This window comes from Endocarpon pusillum, assembly GCF_000464535.1.
Source record: "Endocarpon pusillum Z07020 unplaced genomic scaffold scaffold3854, whole genome shotgun sequence".
Taxonomy (NCBI): domain Eukaryota; kingdom Fungi; phylum Ascomycota; class Eurotiomycetes; order Verrucariales; family Verrucariaceae; genus Endocarpon; species Endocarpon pusillum.
Genome location: NW_006916369.1, coordinates 13,638 through 36,154, shown reverse-complemented (window position 1 = coordinate 36,154; position 22,517 = coordinate 13,638). Strand labels below are relative to the sequence as shown.

General features: G+C 49.1%; 6 protein-coding genes across 6 annotated transcripts; 3 read left to right on the top strand and 3 right to left on the bottom strand.

The window, feature by feature from the left end:
- Positions 1 to 665: 665 nt before the first annotated feature.
- On the top strand, positions 666 to 4,327 carry EPUS_09149 (uncharacterized protein; the record flags this gene model as incomplete). Its single annotated transcript, XM_007805042.1, has 2 exons — positions 666 to 1,800; positions 1,854 to 4,327. The coding sequence occupies 2 exons, from the start codon at positions 666 to 668 to the stop codon at positions 4,325 to 4,327; spliced, it is 3,609 nt and encodes a 1,202-aa protein (XP_007803233.1).
- Positions 4,328 to 5,190: 863 nt separating this feature from the next.
- Positions 5,191 to 7,115, bottom strand: EPUS_09148 (uncharacterized protein; the record flags this gene model as incomplete). The annotated part of the gene is made up of 4 exons (XM_007805041.1): positions 5,191 to 5,835; positions 5,915 to 6,564; positions 6,630 to 6,862; positions 6,913 to 7,115. 4 exons carry the CDS (start codon positions 7,113 to 7,115, stop codon positions 5,191 to 5,193), a joined length of 1,731 nt encoding a protein of 576 aa, XP_007803232.1.
- Positions 7,116 to 8,198: 1,083 nt separating this feature from the next.
- Positions 8,199 to 8,802, bottom strand: EPUS_09147 (uncharacterized protein; the record flags this gene model as incomplete). The annotated part of the gene is made up of 3 exons (XM_007805040.1): positions 8,199 to 8,321; positions 8,383 to 8,544; positions 8,740 to 8,802. The coding sequence occupies 3 exons, from the start codon at positions 8,800 to 8,802 to the stop codon at positions 8,199 to 8,201; spliced, it is 348 nt and encodes a 115-aa protein (XP_007803231.1).
- Positions 8,803 to 9,332: 530 nt separating this feature from the next.
- Positions 9,333 to 10,556, bottom strand: EPUS_09146 (uncharacterized protein; the record flags this gene model as incomplete). Its single annotated transcript, XM_007805039.1, has 3 exons — positions 9,333 to 9,571; positions 9,626 to 10,444; positions 10,514 to 10,556. 3 exons carry the CDS (start codon positions 10,554 to 10,556, stop codon positions 9,333 to 9,335), a joined length of 1,101 nt encoding a protein of 366 aa, XP_007803230.1.
- A 1,941-nt stretch (positions 10,557 to 12,497) lies between these two features.
- EPUS_09145 (uncharacterized protein) lies at positions 12,498 to 19,311 on the top strand (the record flags this gene model as incomplete). The annotated part of the gene is made up of 7 exons (XM_007805038.1): positions 12,498 to 12,671; positions 12,721 to 13,270; positions 13,322 to 13,671; positions 13,836 to 15,010; positions 15,084 to 15,354; positions 15,414 to 15,767; positions 17,953 to 19,311. 7 exons carry the CDS (start codon positions 12,498 to 12,500, stop codon positions 19,309 to 19,311), a joined length of 4,233 nt encoding a protein of 1,410 aa, XP_007803229.1.
- Positions 19,312 to 20,020: 709 nt separating this feature from the next.
- On the top strand, positions 20,021 to 22,028 carry EPUS_09144 (uncharacterized protein; the record flags this gene model as incomplete). The annotated part of the gene is made up of 3 exons (XM_007805037.1): positions 20,021 to 20,573; positions 20,625 to 21,499; positions 21,573 to 22,028. 3 exons carry the CDS (start codon positions 20,021 to 20,023, stop codon positions 22,026 to 22,028), a joined length of 1,884 nt encoding a protein of 627 aa, XP_007803228.1.
- Positions 22,029 to 22,517: the final 489 nt, after the last annotated feature.

Sequence of the window (22,517 nt, the reverse complement as noted above, 5' to 3'; positions counted from 1 at the left end):
GATGGGCCTCATGGTACCAAGGGCAAGGGTCTTAACAAGGTCAAAGCACTCAAGGCCCGTCTAGGGATCTAATGAGAAATGAATCCTGCTAATTCGCCAGATCTCAATCCAATTGAGACTATTTGGAGGATAATAAAGCAGCGCTTGAAGTCCAGGGGGGTTATCTTTGAAGAAGCTGTTCTGCGTCAAGCTATCCAGGAGGAGTGGGATAAAATAACCATTGAGGAGATTAATAGGGCTATCTCAACAATGCCAGATAGAGTAGCTGCCCTAAACGAGCGAAATGGGCGCCCTATCCCCTATTAAATAGCTGTGTAGCATAGCAGGAATCTGGAGGCCTGAAGTATTTAATGTTAGTCTGGTGCTAAGAGCAGCTACTACGTAGGTTTTATCACCACAACGTAGTGTTACGATTCGTCACTTTAAAGCTTGTTCTGTGCGCATCCAGTCTGATGAGTCCAATCATTACATCTAACTTCTTTGGAGCATAATTGTTCTGTACAGAGAGGGTTTACAAGTGAAGATACTAGCGCTGAGCTAACATTACTTCAGCCCCCCGGTAGTAGCTGATCGCATCTCAGCCTCACAGCCTCACATTCTCACTTTCACTTAGGCTTCCCCTGAGCAAACATGTGTGGTTCTCACTGTGTCACAGCTGAGAAACAATGTCGCGGACTTTCGGCTGTTGGCTCACATTGTCTGAAGACGAAAAGCTGTCGTGCTTTGAAGCAAAGTCAGCTCCGCGGAGGGGGCTTCAGTACCAAACCCAGAAGCTCAGTGCGTGGCGAGTGGCAGGAAAGTTACAAGAAGAATGGAACAGAATTGCTCCAGAAATCAAGTCGAGGACAGACAATATTAACTTCCGAAGCAGTATATCACCTGGAAACCCTGAAAATGCCCTCATTCGGTGGGAGTTATACCTCGTTGGGAAGACACCAGAGGCAAGCAAGTTGAAGCCTACGATTGTCGCAGAATGCGGAGATGTTGTGTTGGCCAAAAAAGCATGCAAGGCTCTACAAGATATGAAGAAACACTCCCTCGAACCTTTACTTGGGACCTACGACATGCACTATGCACAAGCACAGATTCGGCTTCGGGCTGAACCAAATGGGATTGTGTCTCCATCACTTTCTAGTGCGGATGGCCATTACAGTCTTTGTGGCCAACAAATTATCATTTCTTCGTGTCTCGGGGCTGAGACACCAATCTTTACCACTTCTACTATTGGCGGGGCTATCCTTATCGGCGGTACATATTATGCCTTAACTGCGGCGCATGCTTTTCCCGAGCGTATATTTGATCGTCCAACGAGCAACGAGGGCGCTCAAATCGGCAAAAATCCTCCGCATCCAGGTGATGAAAGTCTCAAGAACGATGCCACCGTCTCCGATTCTGCACCTACACCTCGCGGTTTGCTCCGTCTCACAAGGTCTGTATACATACAAAAATGTGATCGCAACTCGATCAATCCGGAAGACTTGAGCATACCTGCTCAACCGTCAACCGGAGCTGCTGCGCTCATCAACAGTGCGTCACAACATGTCATGCTCAATCGCAATCAAGACTGGGCTCTGGTGCCCATTGAAAATTATCGATTCATGTGTGAGAACAAATTCACATCACCTACTGGATCAATCCTCCACGTTACTGGCATTTCCGAAAATATACCACCTGGTCCAGTCATTATCGCCACCGGCGTTTCTGATCCTGCAGTTTCAACAGTTTCACAGACTACATCGCTGCTGCTCCTACCTGGATGCGAGCAGCTTCAGATCGTGTGGAGTGCGGAAAAACCTAGCGGTAAGTGCCTCTTATGCGAGTCGGTGGGGAGATTGTTAATGATGTACATGTAGCACCTGGAGATTGTGGCTCCTGGGTCATAGATGGAAATGGTAAAGTGTGTGCAATGGTCGTTGCAGCATCGGAAGACGATGATGAGATATATTGTTTGCCGCTTGCCCCAATATTTCGCAACATACAGGAGCAGATCGGAAGCGAGGGACAACCAGAGATGCCTTTGGATGACGAGCTCTTAGCCAAAAACGATAAAGACTCTTCCGTCGACGGCCTTCACAAAGGTCAATCACTCACCGTAATCGGTTGGAGATCTTTGTTGAGCGGAGATTCGAAAAGTACTATGAATGGCTATACTCCAATCCGGCAGGAGCGCTCCACCAATGTTGATGTCCTCATCGAACCAGAGTTTTCCCAGTCGAAAACCGGCCCAAGACATGCAGAGCCTGAGCGTGATATCCAATCTACAATACCAGGGATGCAAAAGGAAGAAGCAGTATCAGTGACGACCACATCAGCGGCTCAAAATGAGACGGAGAAATCAATAAAAGTTGGGGAACCATCTGCAGGCCATGATTCGCAGATGGAAAAGCAAAATACGCGTTTAAGCTCCAACAGAGACTCAGAATCACGATCTCTTTCAGGGCCGGGGATCAATCAGAAATCGCAAGACAAACTAGCGACCGCCACGACATTGAGCTTTCAGTCTCCAGAGCTTGAGTCCCGCAGCCCTCCTTCGCGTGAGCGGGAAAGGGAGACCTTCGTTCGAGAAGAGATTCGGGAAAGGCCAAGATCTCCCCCTGCTATCTTACGAGAAGAGCACATTGTAACCTCAGCTGATCCAGTAGTCTTAGCTCGGAGAGCACAAGAAAACTTTAAATTTGTGCCTCGACCTCGTTCTCGATCCCCGTCTCCCGAACCGGAAAGGAAGGTGGGAGGAGATGATACCATTATAAGAGAAGAGCCAAAGATAATATCGAGACCACCATCTCGGACCAGCGAAAGCGAACAAGACGAAAACGGAGAAAGGATCATCTTTCGCCGGCACAAGAGAATTAATGATCGGAGACCTCCTCGTCCTCCTCGTCCTCGTGAACGTGATGTGCAACCTCCGCCTCCAAGAGAGGTGAATTCCTCCAGAGACATTCGCCGCGATAAAGATGACCGAGGAGACGTAGAGAACTATAAGCTGAGGCTTAAAGCCCGCTTTCTCCAACTTGGTGAGTCACGAGACGCTGTAGCTTGTCGAAATAACAATATCGCAGGTTATTCGCCAGGACAGATCCAAAGTCTACTTGAGGTAGAGAGCGACAATACTCAAAGTGCTACTGAACGACCAAAGGCGACTCATCAAACGAACACTTTCTCCAGCAACCGACCGGGTCCCCAACCTGCCACTCGACAAACCCCGCACCAGCTGGCAGACCGCCCGTTCCACCACCCTGATCATATGGATATACCTAAGCCCTCGTACAGGCCATCAGACTTGCATAATTCTCGTCATCCATTCAGCAGCCTCGATCGCTTCAAGAAAGTCAGTCGGAAGGATATCTCCCCCCAGTCTCTCGAAGAATTTGGCATTCAGTGGCATTGGGACCCTCACGACGACTACTACATCAGGATGGCCTTAGTAAGTGATTCCCAAATGCAAAGACTCCGAGAGCATACGCAACGAACTTTCAACGGAGACAGCGCCAACAAGATAAGGTCCCGTCCTCCCTTGTCAGGTCCAGCAGATACATATGTATATGCTCCTTGGAGGCGATATGTCGACGACCTCGACATCGATAGGTATGACGATCGCCGCCAGTATCGAGAATCTTTCCACGAAACTGAATATCCGGAGCGACGTCGATCCATATCTCGTGTTCACACTACCTTTCCAAGAAGACAAAGATCACAAGATCAACATGAGCGGGAGATGGCATTTGCAAGAAGACTGCGAGAACATGAGCCTGGAATAGCTATCCGGGCGGTTGAAGAGAGATACCGAAAACAGGTCGAACAGCAAAAATCCATCGATTCTAATTGTCGGGTGCTGGACCTTGAATTCGAAGCAATGGTGCAAGATCTTTTTTGGGATGCAGGAATATCTCCAGAGACGTGTGATACTCTGATCAAAATGCACCAGGATAAAGAAGCAAAGATAAGAGCTCACAGCCACGGCGGAGCACACCACAATCATAGCGCTGATCATTGCAGCAATTGCAATGGTTCAACAAGTGCAACTCCAGGGGGCAAAGGAGAGGAAGATGACAAAAACAGGGAGAGGCTGACCTGTTCCATGAAAGTTGAGATCGACGGAGTCATCATGCCTTGCGCCAAAACATTCCGAGAAGATGATGCACTGAGGAGACATGAGCAAAATCACCTTTCGCAGGCGCCATACTATGTGGAAGAATCGGGCGAAGTTAAACGACCCTTGCAAAGGCAAGACAGCCCGAGGACTGGATACACCGACATCAAGCGCTACGTTGAGCGAGTTGAAGACCCAGACACCCGCTATATGCAGCGTGTGAGGGAATACTCATAAAACTCAATGGTGATAGTACTTGTGCTACTTTCCGATACGGGTATGGCTCTGTCAGTCTACAGGTACCTGCGGCAAGCCCCAAGCTGGCGATGCTCAACCCCGTCATTCCACACTGCTCCTCCCCCACTGTCCTTCTCATGGCTTTCAATAGGGTGTAGAGGGCGTACGAACTGGCTGCAATCTGCGCCAGACAGTAAAGCAGGTAACCACAGGAAGCCATGGTACGAACTTAAAGGGAAAAGAACACTAGCCTACTAGGTCAAGTGTATTTAATATTGAGCTAGCGCACTACTAGCTCTCCTTCGCCCTACAGCATTCAATGCGTCCTCGGAACATAAACACGACGGTGGTAATAATAGACGATCTAGCTCTCCGCCCGGGTTGTCAAGAGTATGGCGCTTAGATATCCTCCCTACAAGGCATTTGGCGAGCTCTCGACTTTGCACTGGGCGATGAATGATGGATTTTCCGATCCCAGGGGCGGCGTCGTGTCCTTGATGACCTAAATAGATGTCTCCGGCTCACGTGGTATCACACTTGCAAACCTATGAAAGGCAAAGCGGGCAAGTTTGACCTCGCCTAGGTATGTCGGTTCAACTAGGCCCTCCTTTTCAATGTGCTCGCAGCTCCTTCTAGCTCTCTACTTCTCATGGACAGGCAGTCCATTCGGCCCTGAAGTCTCCTTGCGCTCTCTCGAGGTTGAGGGAAAGTACCTATGATCAAAAGAATGTCCCCGCCAGGTGGTATCAGACATAGCTTTTGTTCTGGTTGTTTGTGAGGCTTCGTGCTGCGAAATCTGGAGATGACATGTAAAGAGCGGCCTTGGCCTATACATGACACGATTAAAACAGCGAGTACTCCAACTAACTACGAGGTATAACACCGCTCAACATCCCCCAAAGTGTCCTCATTCCAGCTGGATCCTGAGCCAAGAGCCCAAGCCTCTTCGCTCTCTCAATGCACTCCGGGTCTTCGTTCAGCTTCCTCACCGTCCGTGTTCTATCCCTCTCATAGACCGTGATATCGTCCTCGCTCACGCCATAGTTTGATGTCTCAGGCTGACAACCATCCCATATAAAATCAATCCAATGCTGCTGCATCGCTTCTACCAGTGCCTCGCTGCTTGGCTCGGCTTTGGCGAGATCTTCGTAGAAAGCGTCAAAGATATAGAGAAGATCTACGCAATGGTGGGCCAGGGTTGAGAGTATACCGGAGAATGGATTCGTGTATTTAATCCTGTAAGCTTGGACTTCTGTTGCAATTTCCCCCGCGATGCGGTTATGAGAAGCGAGGGAACGTATTGCGCTGTGCACTGGGAGGCCAAACTTTGCGTCTGTCATGAATTGCAATAGACATCGATGCAATTCTTCAGTCTGGCTTTGTGCTGTAATATGATAAGCTTCAAGGACTGCCTCAACCAGTGATTTGGACGTGTAGGCATGTTCGATGACGGATCTGATTTCATCGTAAGACCGAATCTTGGAGATCGAGTCCAGCCATATCATACCCTGCGACATATCAGTCGGTTGACCAGGATGGATCATGGAAGAGCTGCATGCTTGATAGCGTTCAAGGATCAAATCTCACCTCGCCATCACAATCACCGATGAGAACTTTGATGGGCTCATCCTCCATGCCCTGATTCACGGCATCAGATCTAGGCTCCAGAACAACTTTGACGCCTCCGTCGGGCAACATGGTCACTGTCTTGTTTTCCGCTACTAATGGAAAGCTGAACCATTTGATTTCGCCGGCTATACGAACCATGTCAGAAGCAGGCATCTTCCGGAGGAAGTCAACTCGCTCCTTTTCACTTTTGTGCGTGATGTGCAGATGCTGACATAGGTACATCCACCTACTATCAGCTTCTTCCGCAGAAATCGGCCCTACGGTGCCCATGGCTCCAGACTGAACAATTGCTCTCTGAAACAGTGGCTTCCGAGGGTTTGATTTGGCTTCCAGGACCTGGGCATGAACGGAAATGCCACCAGCCGACTGTCCTGCAATAGTGATACGATTGGGATCACCTCCAAATGCGGAAATGTTCTTCGATACCCATTGCAGCGCCACGTGCTGGTCCTGAAGGCCAAAGTTGCAACCTTTGAACGAAGAGTCTGACTGAGTTTCGAGAAGCTCCGAAGATGCGCCAAAGCCAAACAGGTTGAGGCGATAGTTGATGTAGACGGCTATAAACGGCTTCCCTACTTTCACAGATTGGAGGATGACACGAGAAGGATCTAGGGTGCATTAGAAACATGGTCAAGAAGCGTAAGGTATTTGGAAGCAACATGCTGTTCCGTACCCCAGGGAGGATCACTTCCAGCTCCATAGCCATACCCTCCCCCATGGATCCAGACCATGACCGGTAAGCCATCCTCACCGGTGCTTCCTGCTTGGTGAAGCGCAGCAGCACTCGGTCTGGCGATGAAGAGATTCAAACAATCCAACTCCGACTCCGCGACTTCCGAAGAGTAGTCCAAGTGCGACTGGAAGATTTCGGTATTGTTTGGTTCAGCCGGCTGCGGGCATTTGGGTCTTCTGGGGCGTCAGCCACGAAGGCGGAAATTGCTGGTGGAATGGAGTACCCGTGACGACTGCCATCGAAGCTGTCGCAGGGAAGATGATCTGCAAGCTTCGGACTCTCCCATCTTTCGGTCACGATACCATATGGTATCCCACGGAATTCTTCTACGTCGGAAGAATGGGATGACCGTATGCCTACAATCTGCTGGACATTTGGTGGGACAGAGCTTGATGGCAATAGGATTTTGACATGTTCGGTAACCATGATGGCCGTCAGGCTTGTACGTGAAGTTCTACTGGGTACGAAGTACTCAAGCTGTTCCGCGACCAATGAATGATATCCGTGTTATAGGTACATGTTGAGATAGACAACCGGGAGCTCGCGGGTGATGATTGCCTCATTGGGCAGGGTAAAACCGCCAAGAAATCCCGCCAAGCCGAATATCGACCTCTACTACTATTACTAGTAAGCTGTCTTCTTAGAAGTAGAGTTGTGCGGTGCTACTCTCGTGACATACAGCAGATGGAAGAAATCAATGCCGCCCAATACGACTATATGTCCATCGTTACCACATCTCTCTGTCAGGGAGGTTTTGCGGGACCCCTTAACTTGCACAAACAGCAACTCAAGATTAAGCTCTGTTATTCCCGTCAAGCTTGAGATGCCATAATTATGTGGAGACGAGACTTATCATAAGGTGCACCCTTTTCATGAGATAGGCATTAATATGGTGCGTACGATGCGCCGGAAACATAATAAAAAATATTGGGATAGGAAGAGACACGAGGCGACTCATCGGACAATAGCCCCGTTTGTGGCTGGAGTGAAAGTGAACAGACGAACGTGCATTTGGCAGGGTAAACCCAACTCGTCCTCAGTCTGCACCCTTAGGAATGATTTAGACCAGATGTAAGCGCAGTAAACCAATTTGAGAAGAGGCAGTCCACAGCAGGAGAGCATGAGGTTTTCTCTCCCATGCTGCCGCACGTGGACCTGAAAGTCTCGAACATATTGATCTGCCACTGTTCATTGGTCATGCATCAGGATTAGTATAGGCCATGGTTCCAGCATCTGAAATGGGAAGCGCGTTTGGTAGAGGAAGTACGAGGCATGCCAGACATGGGCAAGGTCCAAACGGCCTTCCAGGGCGAATGTAGTGAGAACAAGCACACCAGTAGCGAGCGGGTTGTAGCCAACATGGCGGGTGTGATCACGATTCATGTGTCTTGACTTCAACATATGCATGCGCTTTCCCGGAGAGGCTCAATACAAGCAAAGCTGACCTTCGCCCTCAATGTATGGTCTGGCATGTTGGTTTGTATTGTATCACCATCACCGGCGTATCCCTTACATTTTGGACTTCAAAGCTTCGTGGAGCTGCTTCAATTTGTCCATATCCCCCTTCTGTGCAGGCCAAGCGATGCCCATTCCTTCCTCAGGGTTTGGTTTGGGAATCATATGGAAGTGCACCTATCAGACCGATTAATTATGCCTGAGGAAATAATATTGAAGGAGCTGTTCTCTTGCGTACATGATCGACGACCTGATGAGCAAGTCTTCCATTGTTTTGCAGGAGATTGTAGTTCTCGGCACCCGTCGCACTAGCCAGCTTTTTGACCACAGGTAGGATCTCGCTGAGTTGATCGTCAGGGATATCGGTCAACTTCGCTCCATGATGCTTTGGTATAACGAGCTGGGAGGCTTGTCAGTCTCGTTGAGTCGCCTGTGAAGCAAGCAAGGAAGTAAGGTGTGGATCAGCTTGGTCGGAGGTTCGTGGAGAGTTGACGCATAGCACGAGGGCTTACTGCATGGCCTCTACTTAGAGGCTCGATGTCAAGAAATGCGAGGATTTTGTCGGACTCGAAAAGTTTGAAGGAAGGTAAATCACCTGCAGGGACTTGTTATCGAGGTGCTCATCTTCAAAGGCTTGCCACGTGCTGAATGTAATCATGCTGTTTAGGCTGCAGGAATCAGCAAACCTTTTATGATCTTGCAAAAGATGCAAGCCGCCATTCTGTCTGGACATAGATGATTTGTCCAGAGTGCACTTGAGTACTTCAATCACATCCCCGCACTGTGGATCTAAGTAATACTTAGCTAGTTGAGCATTACAGGGCTAGCCTGATTGGAAAAAGTCAAATTACTTAGTATTACGTATGAGTGAGTACTAGTACACCTACAACCTTTGCGCAGTTTCACTCCCAAAAAGCGCTGGCAGTGCCCATGAAAAACAAGAACATGATTCTTCGCCATCGCTCGTCTCAAAATCAAACAGGAACAGTTTCCAGCACTTGGGTCCGTCCTTTTGTCAACTTGAACGCCTGTCGGTAGTACAAGCTAAACACCTTGCCCGCCCTAACATTCATCTCTTTCCTAGCAGTCAAAAGAGCGCCACGCCAGGCAAACACCGTTGCTAAACTCAACACTTTCCTTTGGTTGGTGTCTTCTGAAGTAGTTGCTCAGAGCTCTTTTCCGTCAGAACTATGCGGCAACAGGGGTGATCGAGGGCTGAACATCGTATAACAAATGTTTAGAAGCTCTCCTGCTTGTTTCGGAAGCCAGGTCTGTCGATAAATCTGCCACCGGAGTGTGAGGATCCGATTCAAATGTGTACTGGCGCGGAATGCCAATCTTTTGGTTCATGCTTGTCAACGCATCATATGTCGCTTTTACAGCAGGGACTGACACGCCAACAGCATCGGCTTGTCTCCAAATATTACCTTGCCTTCTGTTAGCTGTGAAGCTTCTGAGTCGGGTCGTCACAGGTATCATACCACAGAGTGCCTCGACTTCCATCTGGCGTCCATCTCTGGCATCCTGTAGCATCGAGGGTACAATAGGTGCCGGGCTTTGTAGACAGCTTATCGTTCTCGAAACCGAATCTGCAGGGAGATTGGCCCCACTCCGACTAGCAACCTCGTATATTTCCTCGGCCAAACGGTGAGCCAGGGTCAAAGAGGGAGAATCTTGCAGGAGCTGATGGGAATTCAGGCCTGTCAAGGCCGACACTGGGTTTAGCGAACCATTGAACATCATCTTCGTCCACCGCTCCGTGTTCACGTCCTTGATTGCTTTGAATTTGCTGTCCAATGACACTAATTTTTCAAGCTTATTGTTCTCCGATTGCGTGTCAGTGCTACCAGAGTGATAAGTGCCAATGGCGAATGCAAAGGGTCGAATCTGGGTGAGTTGTTGCACCTGTCCTGGCAATGGTTGTTGACAGCTAGCGTAGCAGATGGCGGACAGGATGGTATTGCCCTCAAACATATGCTTTAGGGGTCGTTCAACATTGATACCATTCTGTACAGACACCAGTGTCGTTGTGGGCCGAACTGCTGGTCGGATAGCTTCCGCAAACGAAACTGCGTCGCTAGGTGTCAATTTGTTTGCGCATACTACATAGTCGAAGGCGACATTTTGCACATCCGAGACTGCTTTTACTACCCGATGAGGCCTGAAGGAGCCGTTGCCCCATAACGTTGTTCTCAGATGGATGCCATTGGTTTTGACGCTGGTATAATTCGACCGACACACTGCTGATAGCCTTACGAAAGGATTCTGAGCAAGTCTCCAGCCGAATGTAGACCCCACGGCTATGGCCACAAACGAAAGACACCTGTTAGTTATCTGTACTGTTCCTCAACTCATAAGCAGGGACGTACCACCTGCACCAAAGATCAGAATCTCAAGGGGGCGTTTGTGCATGATGTTGTACCTTGGAGAAATCGCAAGTAGAATTTCAACTCTATATTTCGACCTGGTATCGCGCTTCCTATATGGTTCCTTTTTTGATTTAGGGGAACTTCAACACTTGTTCATTAAGTCTATCTATGGATCGACACGCACTTATAGCACCAGTCTGGTACCCAAGCCCCGAGAGAGCAACAACAACGGGCTCAGTCTCTATAGCAATGACGCAACACACGAGGCTCTCTGTGCTGTGCGTCATTTACCAAGAACCGAGTATCCAGAATTTGCTTCCACTAAGTTCCACTCTATGCACAATCTTGATAACACCGAGTAAGGGTAACGCGACAAGTCTGCAAGCTTACATCACCATGCAGATAATACATAAGAGTCTAGCAGCGAAGAGCTACCTTTTTGCTAAATGAAGGTTTGACGAGCAAAAAGAGAGACCGTCAGCCCCGTCTTGGTTTACTACGCATATCCAACAGGTGACGTAGTCTGAGCCTGGGCACGGGAACGTAGTGAAGAAGGATTTCTAGGACGACACTTTTATCCGCTGATTGGCTCATAGATCTGCCGCTATAACTGTTCCCATGATGATTACTTCCTAGTAGTAGTGGTAGTGGTAGTAGTAGTACGGAGTATTCAACTTCAAAACGGTCACACTGCATGCCAAGATGGTTGTCGGCCTTGGCAGGGGGAATTCGCTTCGACCTTCAAGTTTTGCCGCACGCCTTGCAGGGAGCGTACGGCTACAGCCTTGACACTTATCCTCAACACAATTACCATCGTACCGGGCAGAATTTTCCATAGCTCGGTGCTAGTAGCCGCTACTTCTGATACAGCGCTGTGGGGCCTTGGCGCCTGTGGAGCTATCTTCTCCGAACTTTGTATTTTAGATTCCTAGCTATCCACTCCGCGGGCAAGCAGGGGCTTGGAATGCCTCAATTAGCGCTGTCGATCTTAATGATTCGATGTTGCCACAAGTCTTGCATATCAACGTCTTTACCCATCTTCTTTGAGAGAGGACATCATCAAGAGTAGGCTGATCCAGATATTCTTAGATTATATATCCTAGATGCCTGCTTATTTGAGAGATTGTTGTGAGGAGTTTTCCAGGTACCTTATTTGAGCTTAATTTTTGCGATATACGCTAATTGAGGCCTTGCCCGCAGGGTGATACACACTACCAATTGACACATTGACTGATTCTGCTCCACAGAGCCACATTGATGTCTAGAAGCTTTTTGGACGATATTCCATTATTATTGGCCACAGCAGTATCACTTAACTGCTCAAGGCTTAGCTGATTCGTTGTACGGAGCAGTCCGTTTCTTGACAGAGATACTAGCGCCGAGCTATGGATACTTCTGCCTGGTACCGTGGTAAGGTTGCGTCTTGGGTGTTTACAGCAAGATCGAGCCAATGATAATTACAGGTGTTCCTTCCTACAGTGGCAGATCACGAGGCTCTACATCGGTCGGGGATTGCATTGTCTGGCACTAGGTGTTGGAGGTGCATATCCTGAATCTCCCACACCTACACCCCAACCAGAATGGCAGAGTGCATAATACAAGATGTGCAGATGTAATGTGCATGACCGCTGCAGCGGCATACTATTTCAAGAACTTGATTTTCATTTCTCAGTAAGAAATAGCGCTATTTTCTCATCGCTCGACAAGGGTCACCCCAAGCCAATGGTGCTAAGTCTGACGAAGTGCTCTGCCATGTATTGTACCCTGATGATAGCCCATGACCATCGTCCGACGGGAAGATCTGCGGGTCACGTATGTACAGCCATTCCTTACCTTACTCTACATCGTGTTGGTACCCTCTCTGTATCTCACCCAGTACAGTGGCCAAAGGTTATATAAAAGAACTTGTGGTAACAATTTCAACACTTCCAAACGAAACTCCATCTCCTACCATTGAATCGTACCAGAAAAATAAAGCGCTGCGATGAAAGAAAGACAAAAAACTTCTTCCAACATACTACCAAGTGGTTCCACCATTTGGGACCTGTTGGATAGAGCAGCTCAGAAACATCCACAAAATGGCCTGATATTTCCAAGCCACGAGCTTGAACAGCCTCCAACCACTGTCACCTACTCTGAACTTTGTTTTGAAGCTCTGGTGGGTGTTTCGAAACCCGGTTGTATAGCGACTGGCTAACATTTTTAAGAAAAATGGAGAAGCCCTTCGGTACTCTGGAACAGTAGTTCCTGGGGACATCGTTACCACTTATTTCGACAACCACCAGGAGAATATCATCTGGTTCTGGTCCGTTGTTGCTGCCGGAGGTATACCCGCAATTTTGAGCCCACTTGCGAAGGACTCGAAAACTCGAGTGGCACAGCTAGAACATGTCATTCGGCTTCTTCAAACGCCGACCATCGTCACTAGCAAGCGGATGGTGCTGCATCTTACAGGGTCCGAAGGACTGCGAGTTACGACAACTGAAAGCCTGCGGGAAGCAGCTCGGTCGAAGAACGAAACCAATGGTAGCACTAAACGCAAGATGCTCTCTGAAGAACCGCCAACGAAGCGCAACAAATTAAGGACATGTAAATCTAACCAAGTACGCAATGATCTGGCCGTGCTGCTATTTACATCCGGAAGCACGGGCCCTGCAAAAGCTGTCGAGCTTTCTCACTCGCAACTCATAGCCTCTGTTCAAATGAAATCTGCCTTGCATGGTGTCGGCCCCAATATGAATTTTATGTCCTGGGTTTGTAAGTGGATATAAATTGAGGAGAGTTTCAACATCTAATATCAATTCACAGCGTTTGATCACTCTGCCAACTTTTGCGAGATTCATCTGAATGCGCTATACTCCGGTTCAAATCAAGTCCATGCGGCAACAGCTAATATGGCTACCGAGCCGGCCAGCTTCTTCAGTATCTTGAACAAATACGAAATCGGTTACACCTTCGCACCAAATTTCTTTCTGGCCGCAGCTTTCAAAGCATTTCGAGCTCAAAAGGATCCTCCACTTTTAGACTTCTCCAAACTGTCAATTATAATGACAGGGGGCGAAGCCAACAAAGTTTCCACTATAGCAGCGGTGGATACGTTGCTTGTGAAATATGGAGCCAGTCCGAACACGATTAAATCGTCCTATGGGTTAAGCGAGGTAAGTCAAGACCAGCTTGATTGGTGCGCAATCCCAATATTCCTATCTGTCTCAAGTTAGTGATTTGGAATTTTGCTATCAGTCTTCCACCTATGCCAATAGTCCATATTGACTTGCTGTTGCTATATGTTCCTCCGCGAGCAGGCTTGTTAACTCAAATACAGACTTGCTCCGCATGTTTCTACAACACAGAATGCCCCACATACGATCTTATGAAAGACTATACCTTTGCTTCAGTAGGCAAACATGCCCGCGATGGCTCTCTAGAGCTCCGTATTGTGGATGCGTGTGGACGTAAACAAGCCCCTGGAGTGACTGGTGCCATCCACTTACGTGGAGAGATTGTTTTCAGGGGGTATTTCAATGACAATAATGCCACGGATGCATGCATGACCTCGGACGGCTGGTTTGACACTGGAGACACCGGAGTTGTGGATGAAAATGGCAACCTTCGGATAGTCGGAAGATCCAAAGAGGTGATTATCATCAACGGCAATAATTATTCTTCGTTTGACCTCGAGCACGCTATCGAATCACGCGTTATAAAGGGTCTGACACCTTCATACACCGCCACATTCTCCTCTTTGGACCCAAGTGGTGATAGTGAAAGCGTTGTGGTCCTCTTTAATCCTGCAGACCATATCGTCGATGCTGCCGTTCAAGATACGATAGACGCGATCAACATGGCGGTCGTTGCGTTTTGTTCAAAACCAGCCCTCGCAGTCATTCCTCTTCCGAAAGACCAAATGCCAAAGTCCACAATTGGCAAGTTATCGCGCCGCAGGCTCAAACAGTCATTCGAAGCTGGATTATTTGACCAATATCGAACACAGAAGAGATTGGAGCCGGCCTATGAGCACAATGGCGACGAGAAGCAAGAATCGAAATCTCTCAATCACCTATCACCACTCGGAAGACAGGTTGCGGAAATATTCTCTAGAGAAACGGGGATACCTCAGGTGAACCTTGCAGGCGACAATGCTTTACTTCGTTCGGGTCTTGATAGCTTGGGGTATATGCGCATCAAGAAATCACTTGAAGGCGCATTCCACATTCACCAAGAGATACCCATGGGAATGCTGTTGCGCAGTACATCTATCCAGGAACTAGAGACATCATTACTGTCTATAGGGACTGCTCCACTGGAGTATGATCCTATCGTTCCTCTGTCGCTGCACGGCTCGAAGCAGCCATTGTTCCTCTTACATCCAGGATCTGGTGAGTTCTTGTGCTGGATGCGCTTCTTACCCTTCTTACCTGATCGGCCAATATATGCTTTGAGAGCTAGGGGAGTTTATGAAGGGGAAGGGTCGTTCTCGGATCTTGAGGAAATGCTGAGGTACGTTTAATATCAGTGAAACTCGTCTTCCCCATCACCCAGTGGGAATAAACAACCTTTGACTTTTTTTTAGCTGTTATCTGGAAGCCATCAAACGTACTCAACCTCACGGACCATATGCAATGCTTGGGTACTGCCTTGGGGGCATGATTGCCTTTGAGCTAGTCAAGAGGCTAGAAGCCCTGGGGGATGAAGTTTCGTTTGTTGGTGGAATCGATAATCCTCCGGACTTGAAGCTTATCATGGGCCGCCTTCAATTCCGCACGTTGATGATAGACCTTCTTCCTCAATTCACTTCGTATACGAGGGAGGAAGCCGACGACTTTGGCCTACAAACAGCTCATGTAAGTCTGCATTCTCGTCCAAGCTTTCGAATGAGCCTATGTGTACTGAATGAACCTAGAAATCAGACAAAGAATTCTTTTATGAGTTGTATACCAAATTCTCTCCCGAGTTCCTTGAGGCGATGGACCTTACGCCGGCCCGACTTGCAGCTCTGGGCCGTGTAGAGAATTCCATGAGGCTCATGGCAAGCACCTACACTCCTAGCGGGTCTATCTCCAAGTACGACTGTTTCTGTGCAGATCCAATGCCGCATTTCAATGCCTCGCCCGAAGAGTGGAGAAAAGATGTCTTGGCTACTTGGAGGGAGTATTGCGAAAGTGACGTCAGATATCATGATGTCGACGGCAATCATTCCACAGCGATGAAAGAGCCTCATCTGCGGGTAACTCAGGCTAAGATCAACGAGGCTTTGGTAGCACGAGGAATATAGTACACGTAGTTGGCTGTAGATTAGTCTATTGTTGGTACTTGGCGCTTGCGGAGTCTTTTCTAGTTAGGAGTTTGCATGTAAATTTTCTTTTTACTTATTAGAACCATATCACAGTTGACATGTTTGAGTTTTAGCGCTGCACCAGCGACTTGAACAAGGACTCCTCAACAATAGGCTCATGTTGCCAACGCGAGTTGAAAAATGGTTGCAGATTGGCTGGCGGTGGGTAGACCTGAATGATCTGTGAATCGACAGTGTACGAATGCATACAGCTGTGTGATCGTCCGCACATCCGCGTAGAAACATCATGTGCCAGAGGTCGCATTGCTGATCATATGTCGAAATGATCATGGAAGGTATGGTGTGAGTTTACCACACCATATGGCTCATTTCGTATGCAGAGGCTGGTGCAGAGGCTGGTGCAGGCTGGTGCAGAGGCTGGTACAGAGTCTACAACCCTTCCGTGTCTCTCTGCAGCCACTGACGACATAACAGTTCAAGCTGCATAATTCCTCCTCATCTTTCTCTCGATGGTCAGCCTCTTTGGGTTACAAGGATTCGCTGCAGCGTGGTAGTAATTGCCTAGCCAAGGAGTAGTGTCGGTAGAAGACGTGGCCCGGATCGTACAGTAGCTGTACTACAGTACCATCATGCTTTTGCAGGTGTCACTGCTGGTTGGGTACACTGAGCTAGACCATCAATACCACTTACCTCTTCTTGGCTTAGCCATCTCGTTTGAGAGCTGTTCCGGCACACAGAGACTAGTCCCAAGCTTACATTGACTACTCGTGCCGCTTCGTGCCGTAGTATTAGTTGTACTCCTCGTGCAACAGAATCTGCTTAGCACGTGCCTTTCCAGACTGCAGATCCCCCCGCATTGACAGGGGCAAGTCAGAGTGCAAATCCCTCACACTGGGTTAATTAAGTCAGAACTACAACAGAACCAGGAGTGCAACACTATCCCTGAACAGACGCTGAAAAACCTTGGTTGCAGAATGCCAGGATCCTGCCTTCCGTCGTTTTGCAAGTCTCTGTAACGTCTACACTGAACAAATCAGACCTCAATTATGTGCTCATCTTGCCAGGGAATTCTCAAATCCCATGGAGAATTGATGCCAATGTAGGCAATTGGGAACCAGTCAATCCACTTGGATTCCAGGAGTTGCACTTCTGGTCCCGGTGCGGTACGGGATCAATTATTACTTATCTTCTAGTGCCCTAAGGTTGAGGATCGGGCCAGACAAGAGGCCACTTCTTCCATTAACTATGACGTTCCTGCTCCTGAACCATGTCGCCGTTTCCACCTCTGTCAACCGAACCGTTACTGCAGCTCGCGGCAGGTGGGGCTTGTACTACATGGTATTAAAATGCGAATGCGAATCATCCCGTGTGCAACGGGCCAACGGCTTTGCATGCATGTGCCAACCACTTCACCAGCCTCGTTTATATATACCGCAATCATACCTTGCAGCTGCCAACGGGTACCTTCGAACGAAATTGTGCACTTCCATGGACTGAATCCTGCCCATGTTTCAGCGACTCTTGCCATTCTATGTACCACGTCGTCATCATGCAGCAAAAATGCAACCTCGGATGCATTGGTAAGATATTTTCCGAGGTCAACTGACTGCAATGCCCCTGAATCATGATCCAGCCAAAGCATCTCATCGTGCTATGTGTTTTGAGCAGATGTCTCGGGCAGACGTTTTACGTGCAGTGTTACACTTGAGATAGCCCCTGGCGATCCGTTACACACTCTGATCACAAGGCCTAGTTCCTTACACTGACGTCTAAACAAGTGAAAAGCTTGTGCGGCATATACAGCAAGATCAACCTCGCCTGTAATGCTATACTGCATATACTGTAGCCATGACGTGACCAAGACCTTCCGTTGACAGCAAGGCCTGAAGCTCTAGCCCTTACTATCTTCGTATTTACGTTCTCACAGGTGTCTATTTATCACGCGGCCTCTGACAACCACAAATCGAGAAATTTTGTACGCTGAAACTTCTTCTCCCGCGAAACTTGTGAAGCCAAAGCCATTCATCCAGTGCATTTAAATCTAATTCAACCCTTCGTTTACCAGCTTATGGCGGTGGACCCTGACTTCGTCCGCCCAACAACAACCTGCTCTCCTCACATTATTCCGCTCACCCCACTCGATCAGGTGGCCTTTCGCCTCTACATATCCTTTATTCATTGTTTCCCGCTGCCGGTGAGGACAGACCAGAAGGCTCTCTATTTGAGGCTGAGACACGGTCTGTCTGAGACTGTATCTGAACTACCCTTTCTGGGCGGATGCATAGTTCCAGAAGTAAGAAGAAGTGACCGAGTCCAAATCCAGATCAATGAGGGATATGGTATCAGATTCCCGTACAGAGACTACACGGACGCGTCCCCTCAAACTTCATGGCGAAGATCCTACGAGGAGCTGAAAGCGGCTCATTTCCCAATCTCAGCACTCGACGCCCGAAAGCTCTCGCCAGTAGACCCCATTCCTACGTCTCCTACGCCACCAGTTATGGTTGTACAGGCGAACTTCATAAATGGAGGTCTGCTGCTGACGACCAGCATACATCACTCAGCATTGGATGCGACTGGCTTTGCAACGGTCCTCAAGATCTGGGCAAATCACAGTAGAGGGGATTACGACACAGGTGGCATCGTGTCTCTTACTACACCCAACTGGAGGGCAATGGATAGATCCGTGCTTATGAAAGGGCATGCTGAAGCTAACATCAGAGACTCCCCTGTATTCAGGGTACGTGACGGTCCTGAGTTGACTGTAACACAGCGATCGGGAATGGTTCCGGCTTGTCCTGCAAAAGAAATAAGTATCTTTTATTTTTCGCCATCGTGTCTAGCACAGCTAAAGCTAGCTGCGTCATCGGACAACCCCACAGACCGCTGGGTATCTACCAACGATGCTTTGTGCGCTCTTCTCTGGCGTCACATAAGCCGTGCTCGGGGCTTTGGCTCATTAGACTCTGGAGGTCAGGGCACCCTACCAGTTCAATTTACGCTTGCTGTCCAAGGGCGACAACGTCTCGCGCCACCTTTATCCCAAGAAATGCTGGGAAACGTCGTTACCTTGTGTCCGGCAACCCTAGACATCAACACTCTAACCTCGCCATCCTCTCCACTTTACCACGTGGCTAGCACGTTGCGGAAGGCGATCAACAAGATTGATTCTGCCTATCTCAGGGGAACAATAGGAATGATTGACTCAGTATGCGATCTCCAGAATCTAGAGCTCTCAGTCTTCGATAACCCACTACGCGATCTTCTTGTGTCGAGTTGGTCGGACTTGGGCCTGCTTCAGGTGGACTGGGGTCAAGGGGTTGGACGGCCAGAGTGTATGAGGATCCCGAAGCAGCCATCGACCGGTGGAATTGGCGGCGCTGGGATATTTCCTAGACTGCTCGATGGGGGGCTAGAAGTCTTGATCGGCGTCGAGGCAGAGACGATGAAGCGTCTGAGGGCTGATGAGGAATTTTTGAGATATGCCGAATGGAGATGCACATAGTGTACGGAGTAGATCTGATGGATATACTATTATTGTCTTCGGGAAATGAAAGCTTCGACAGACCAGCGCCACAGTAAGATCTTGCAAACCGTGATATCTTCCCCCCCGTTTTCCCCAGTTGAAAAGCATAAAATGCAATACATTATATCTAACGTACGTCCGGAATGCCAGCCACTTGGTATGTTAATGCTTATCTTGTCAACCCACCTGACGATATCCATGTAGCATTGGCGACGGAAAGGCAAGACTATACACACAATATACAGTCATCCGGGAGAGAAGGGAGGCGGACGGAAAATATGAGAATAGCTGGTTGAAGCCAGGGGTCGGATCTTGGCGGTACTGTGAAATCATACGTAGTAAGTAGAAAAGGTGCTTCCTTAGGTACAATACTAACTTAGTAGTTATAGAGCTAGTATCATCACGTGCCATTGGCGGTGGCTAGGCAGCCAAGCAATGTCACGTGTCATACCAAGCTTTAGCCCGAATATCACCGTACTACTACTATTGGTTAATCTGGCAGGGGTTTGAAGTGGAACTTGGAGCTCAACTTCAGAGTTTCGTGCTGCGCTGCATGAATATTAGTTGGTCGTCGAAGTCTTATCACCACTTGCAAATGGCTTCCGACTGGGCTGTGGAAGGATTCAGTGTTGTACGATGTCACTTCTCGGTGTGCAAGTTACGCATTGCGGTTTACATGACGCCTAACATGCATACAGTGACCTCTCTCCGCCGGCTGCGCTCTCATCCCCGATTACATAAGATACCGCCATATATATCCCTCCTCTGCATAGTTGGAGGTATCATCTGGTTATTGCTCCTCCCCCTGAACCGGTACTCTCGACAGACATACATCTCCGAAAATGCCCTGCTCCCAGGCCAAGTTCATACCTATTTTGCTGGGAGCGAACAGAACATCTTTCGAGGGTATCGCGAAGAGCTCAAATCGGTCATAAAAGAGTCTGAAGAAGCTAGACCACAGCACCTGAACGAGGCACACTCATCGAGGGAGAACAACGTTTTATGGATCGACAAGATCAGAGCAATCTTCAAGACTGCAGGCCTTCCGACCGCTACCCAGGACTTTGAGTACCATGCAGCAGGAAACCTCTCTTCTGGAACCAATATATACTCTGTGTTGCATGCACCTCGCGGAGATGGGACCGAAGCCATTGTGTTGCTTGCTCCGCAACAAAATGCTAGGGGTGAGCATAATATCAATGGCATAGCTTTATTGCTTACGCTTGCGCGCTACTTCAAAAGTAAATAGTGTCGATGAATCCTGCTCCATGCCTAAACGCTGATGTTCTCAGGATGGTCTTTGTGGTCGAAGGATATTATCTTCCTGATCACCCCGGACACAGACGGTGGCCCTCAAGCCTGGATATCTGCCTACCACTCGACACACGACCCTCAAACGATAGAATCACTTCCACTCAAATCGGGTGCGCTGCAGGGCGCCATCTGTGTTGATCTTCCCTTCGATCGCCGGTTTGAGAAAATCTCCATCTCGTACGACGGCATCAATGGTCAGCTACCCAATCTCGATCTTGTCAACACCGCTGTCAGCGTCGCGAGTGGTCAGATGGGTATTGGTACCACTATTCAAGGCATGCATCGCCATGACGACTCATACCGAGCTCGTCTCATAACAATGCTCCAGGGTATGACGAGCCAAGCAGTCGGGCACGGTACAGGTGCACACAGCGTGTTCATGCCGTATCATATCGATGCCATCACCCTGACGGCGGCTGGTGATGGTTGGCAAGATGAAATGGCGCTTGGAAGGACCGTCGAGAGCATCTTCCGAAGCTTGAACAACCTTCTAGAACATTTCCATCAGAGCTTCTTCTTTTACCTGCTGATGCAGGCGAATCGCTTTGTCAGCATAGGCACATACCTCCCAAGCGCCATGGCGGTCGCGGCAGGGTTTAGCATCATGGCCATCCATCTTTGGATTAGATCAGGCCATGTCGAAATCCTATCAGAGCTACCGGGTCAGTGCATCAACGCTGAAGCCGACCTTGCAGAAAAGCCATCACTTGAAGCCGACGGACTTGCTCATCCTCCACCAAATCAACAAACCCAACACATCGACCGACAGCTACTTAAACCGATCTTACTTATCCTCCTCGCCCATCTCTCCGGACTCATACCCCTCTACCTCTCACACCACACCACCTACTCCGTAAGTCCCTCCCCTCCCCATGTTACTCTCTTAAACATTCCCACTCACGAGACTAACATCACGATGCAACCAGCACTTACCCCAGACCAGCCTTTTCACCTCTTTCATCCTCCTGATCCTCCCCACGCTCATCTCTCCCCTCTCCACCCCCTTACCAGCTCAACAATACAACCTCACCAAGTCCCTCTCCCTCCTTCTCCTAGGTCTCTCCCTCTCCGCCCTCGCAACCCTCAACTTCAGTCTCAGCCTCGCCCTCGGACTCCTCTGCACACCCATCCTCTTCGCTACCCGAGACCGCAGCATCCCCGGGTACCTGAGCCGGGTGATCCTGATGGTGATTTCGCCGATGGGGCTGTGGTTGCTGGCTTACACGTATTTTGCTTTCTGGGTGGGAAATCCGGGATGGGCGGGAGATGTGCTGGCGCGGATGGCGTTCGGATGGAATGTGTTGGGGGCTTGGGGCGTCGGGGTGGGGATTTGGGGCGTTTGGTGGCCCGGTTGGGTGGTTGTGGCTAGAGTTTGGCTATGACTAGTGAGGTTCGCGAGGGGGAAAGGGGGTAGAGAGGAATTGGGGAGAAGTGAAGCGAGAAAGTGAGGGAAGGATAGAGCTCGAGCAATCTAGCTAGCATAATTTCATGAGTGAATTTGATTATTTTCTATGTACACGCTCTTAGAGCAAGCTATTGGGGGAGTAGACCGTGACCGAGACCGAGATCTGAACGCTTAGAACTACGGCTAAACCCTGATCATGATCTTGTCTGTTATTGATACATGCATAGTCACACACCATCTTACGCTGACACAGTCAGCACACCTAGCACACCTAGCACCCCTCATCTCCTCAGCTGCTCAAAATCCTCCGTCTCCTCGATCCGCACCTTCCCGTCGCGCTGCACAGTCGCTATGCTCAGTTTCGGGGGCTTGCGCACCGTCGTCTGTCCTACCGCTTCCTTCCCCCTTCCCTCTTCTCCTCCTCCTCTCTGACTCTCATCACCTTCGCCCTCCAGCCTGGCCAGCC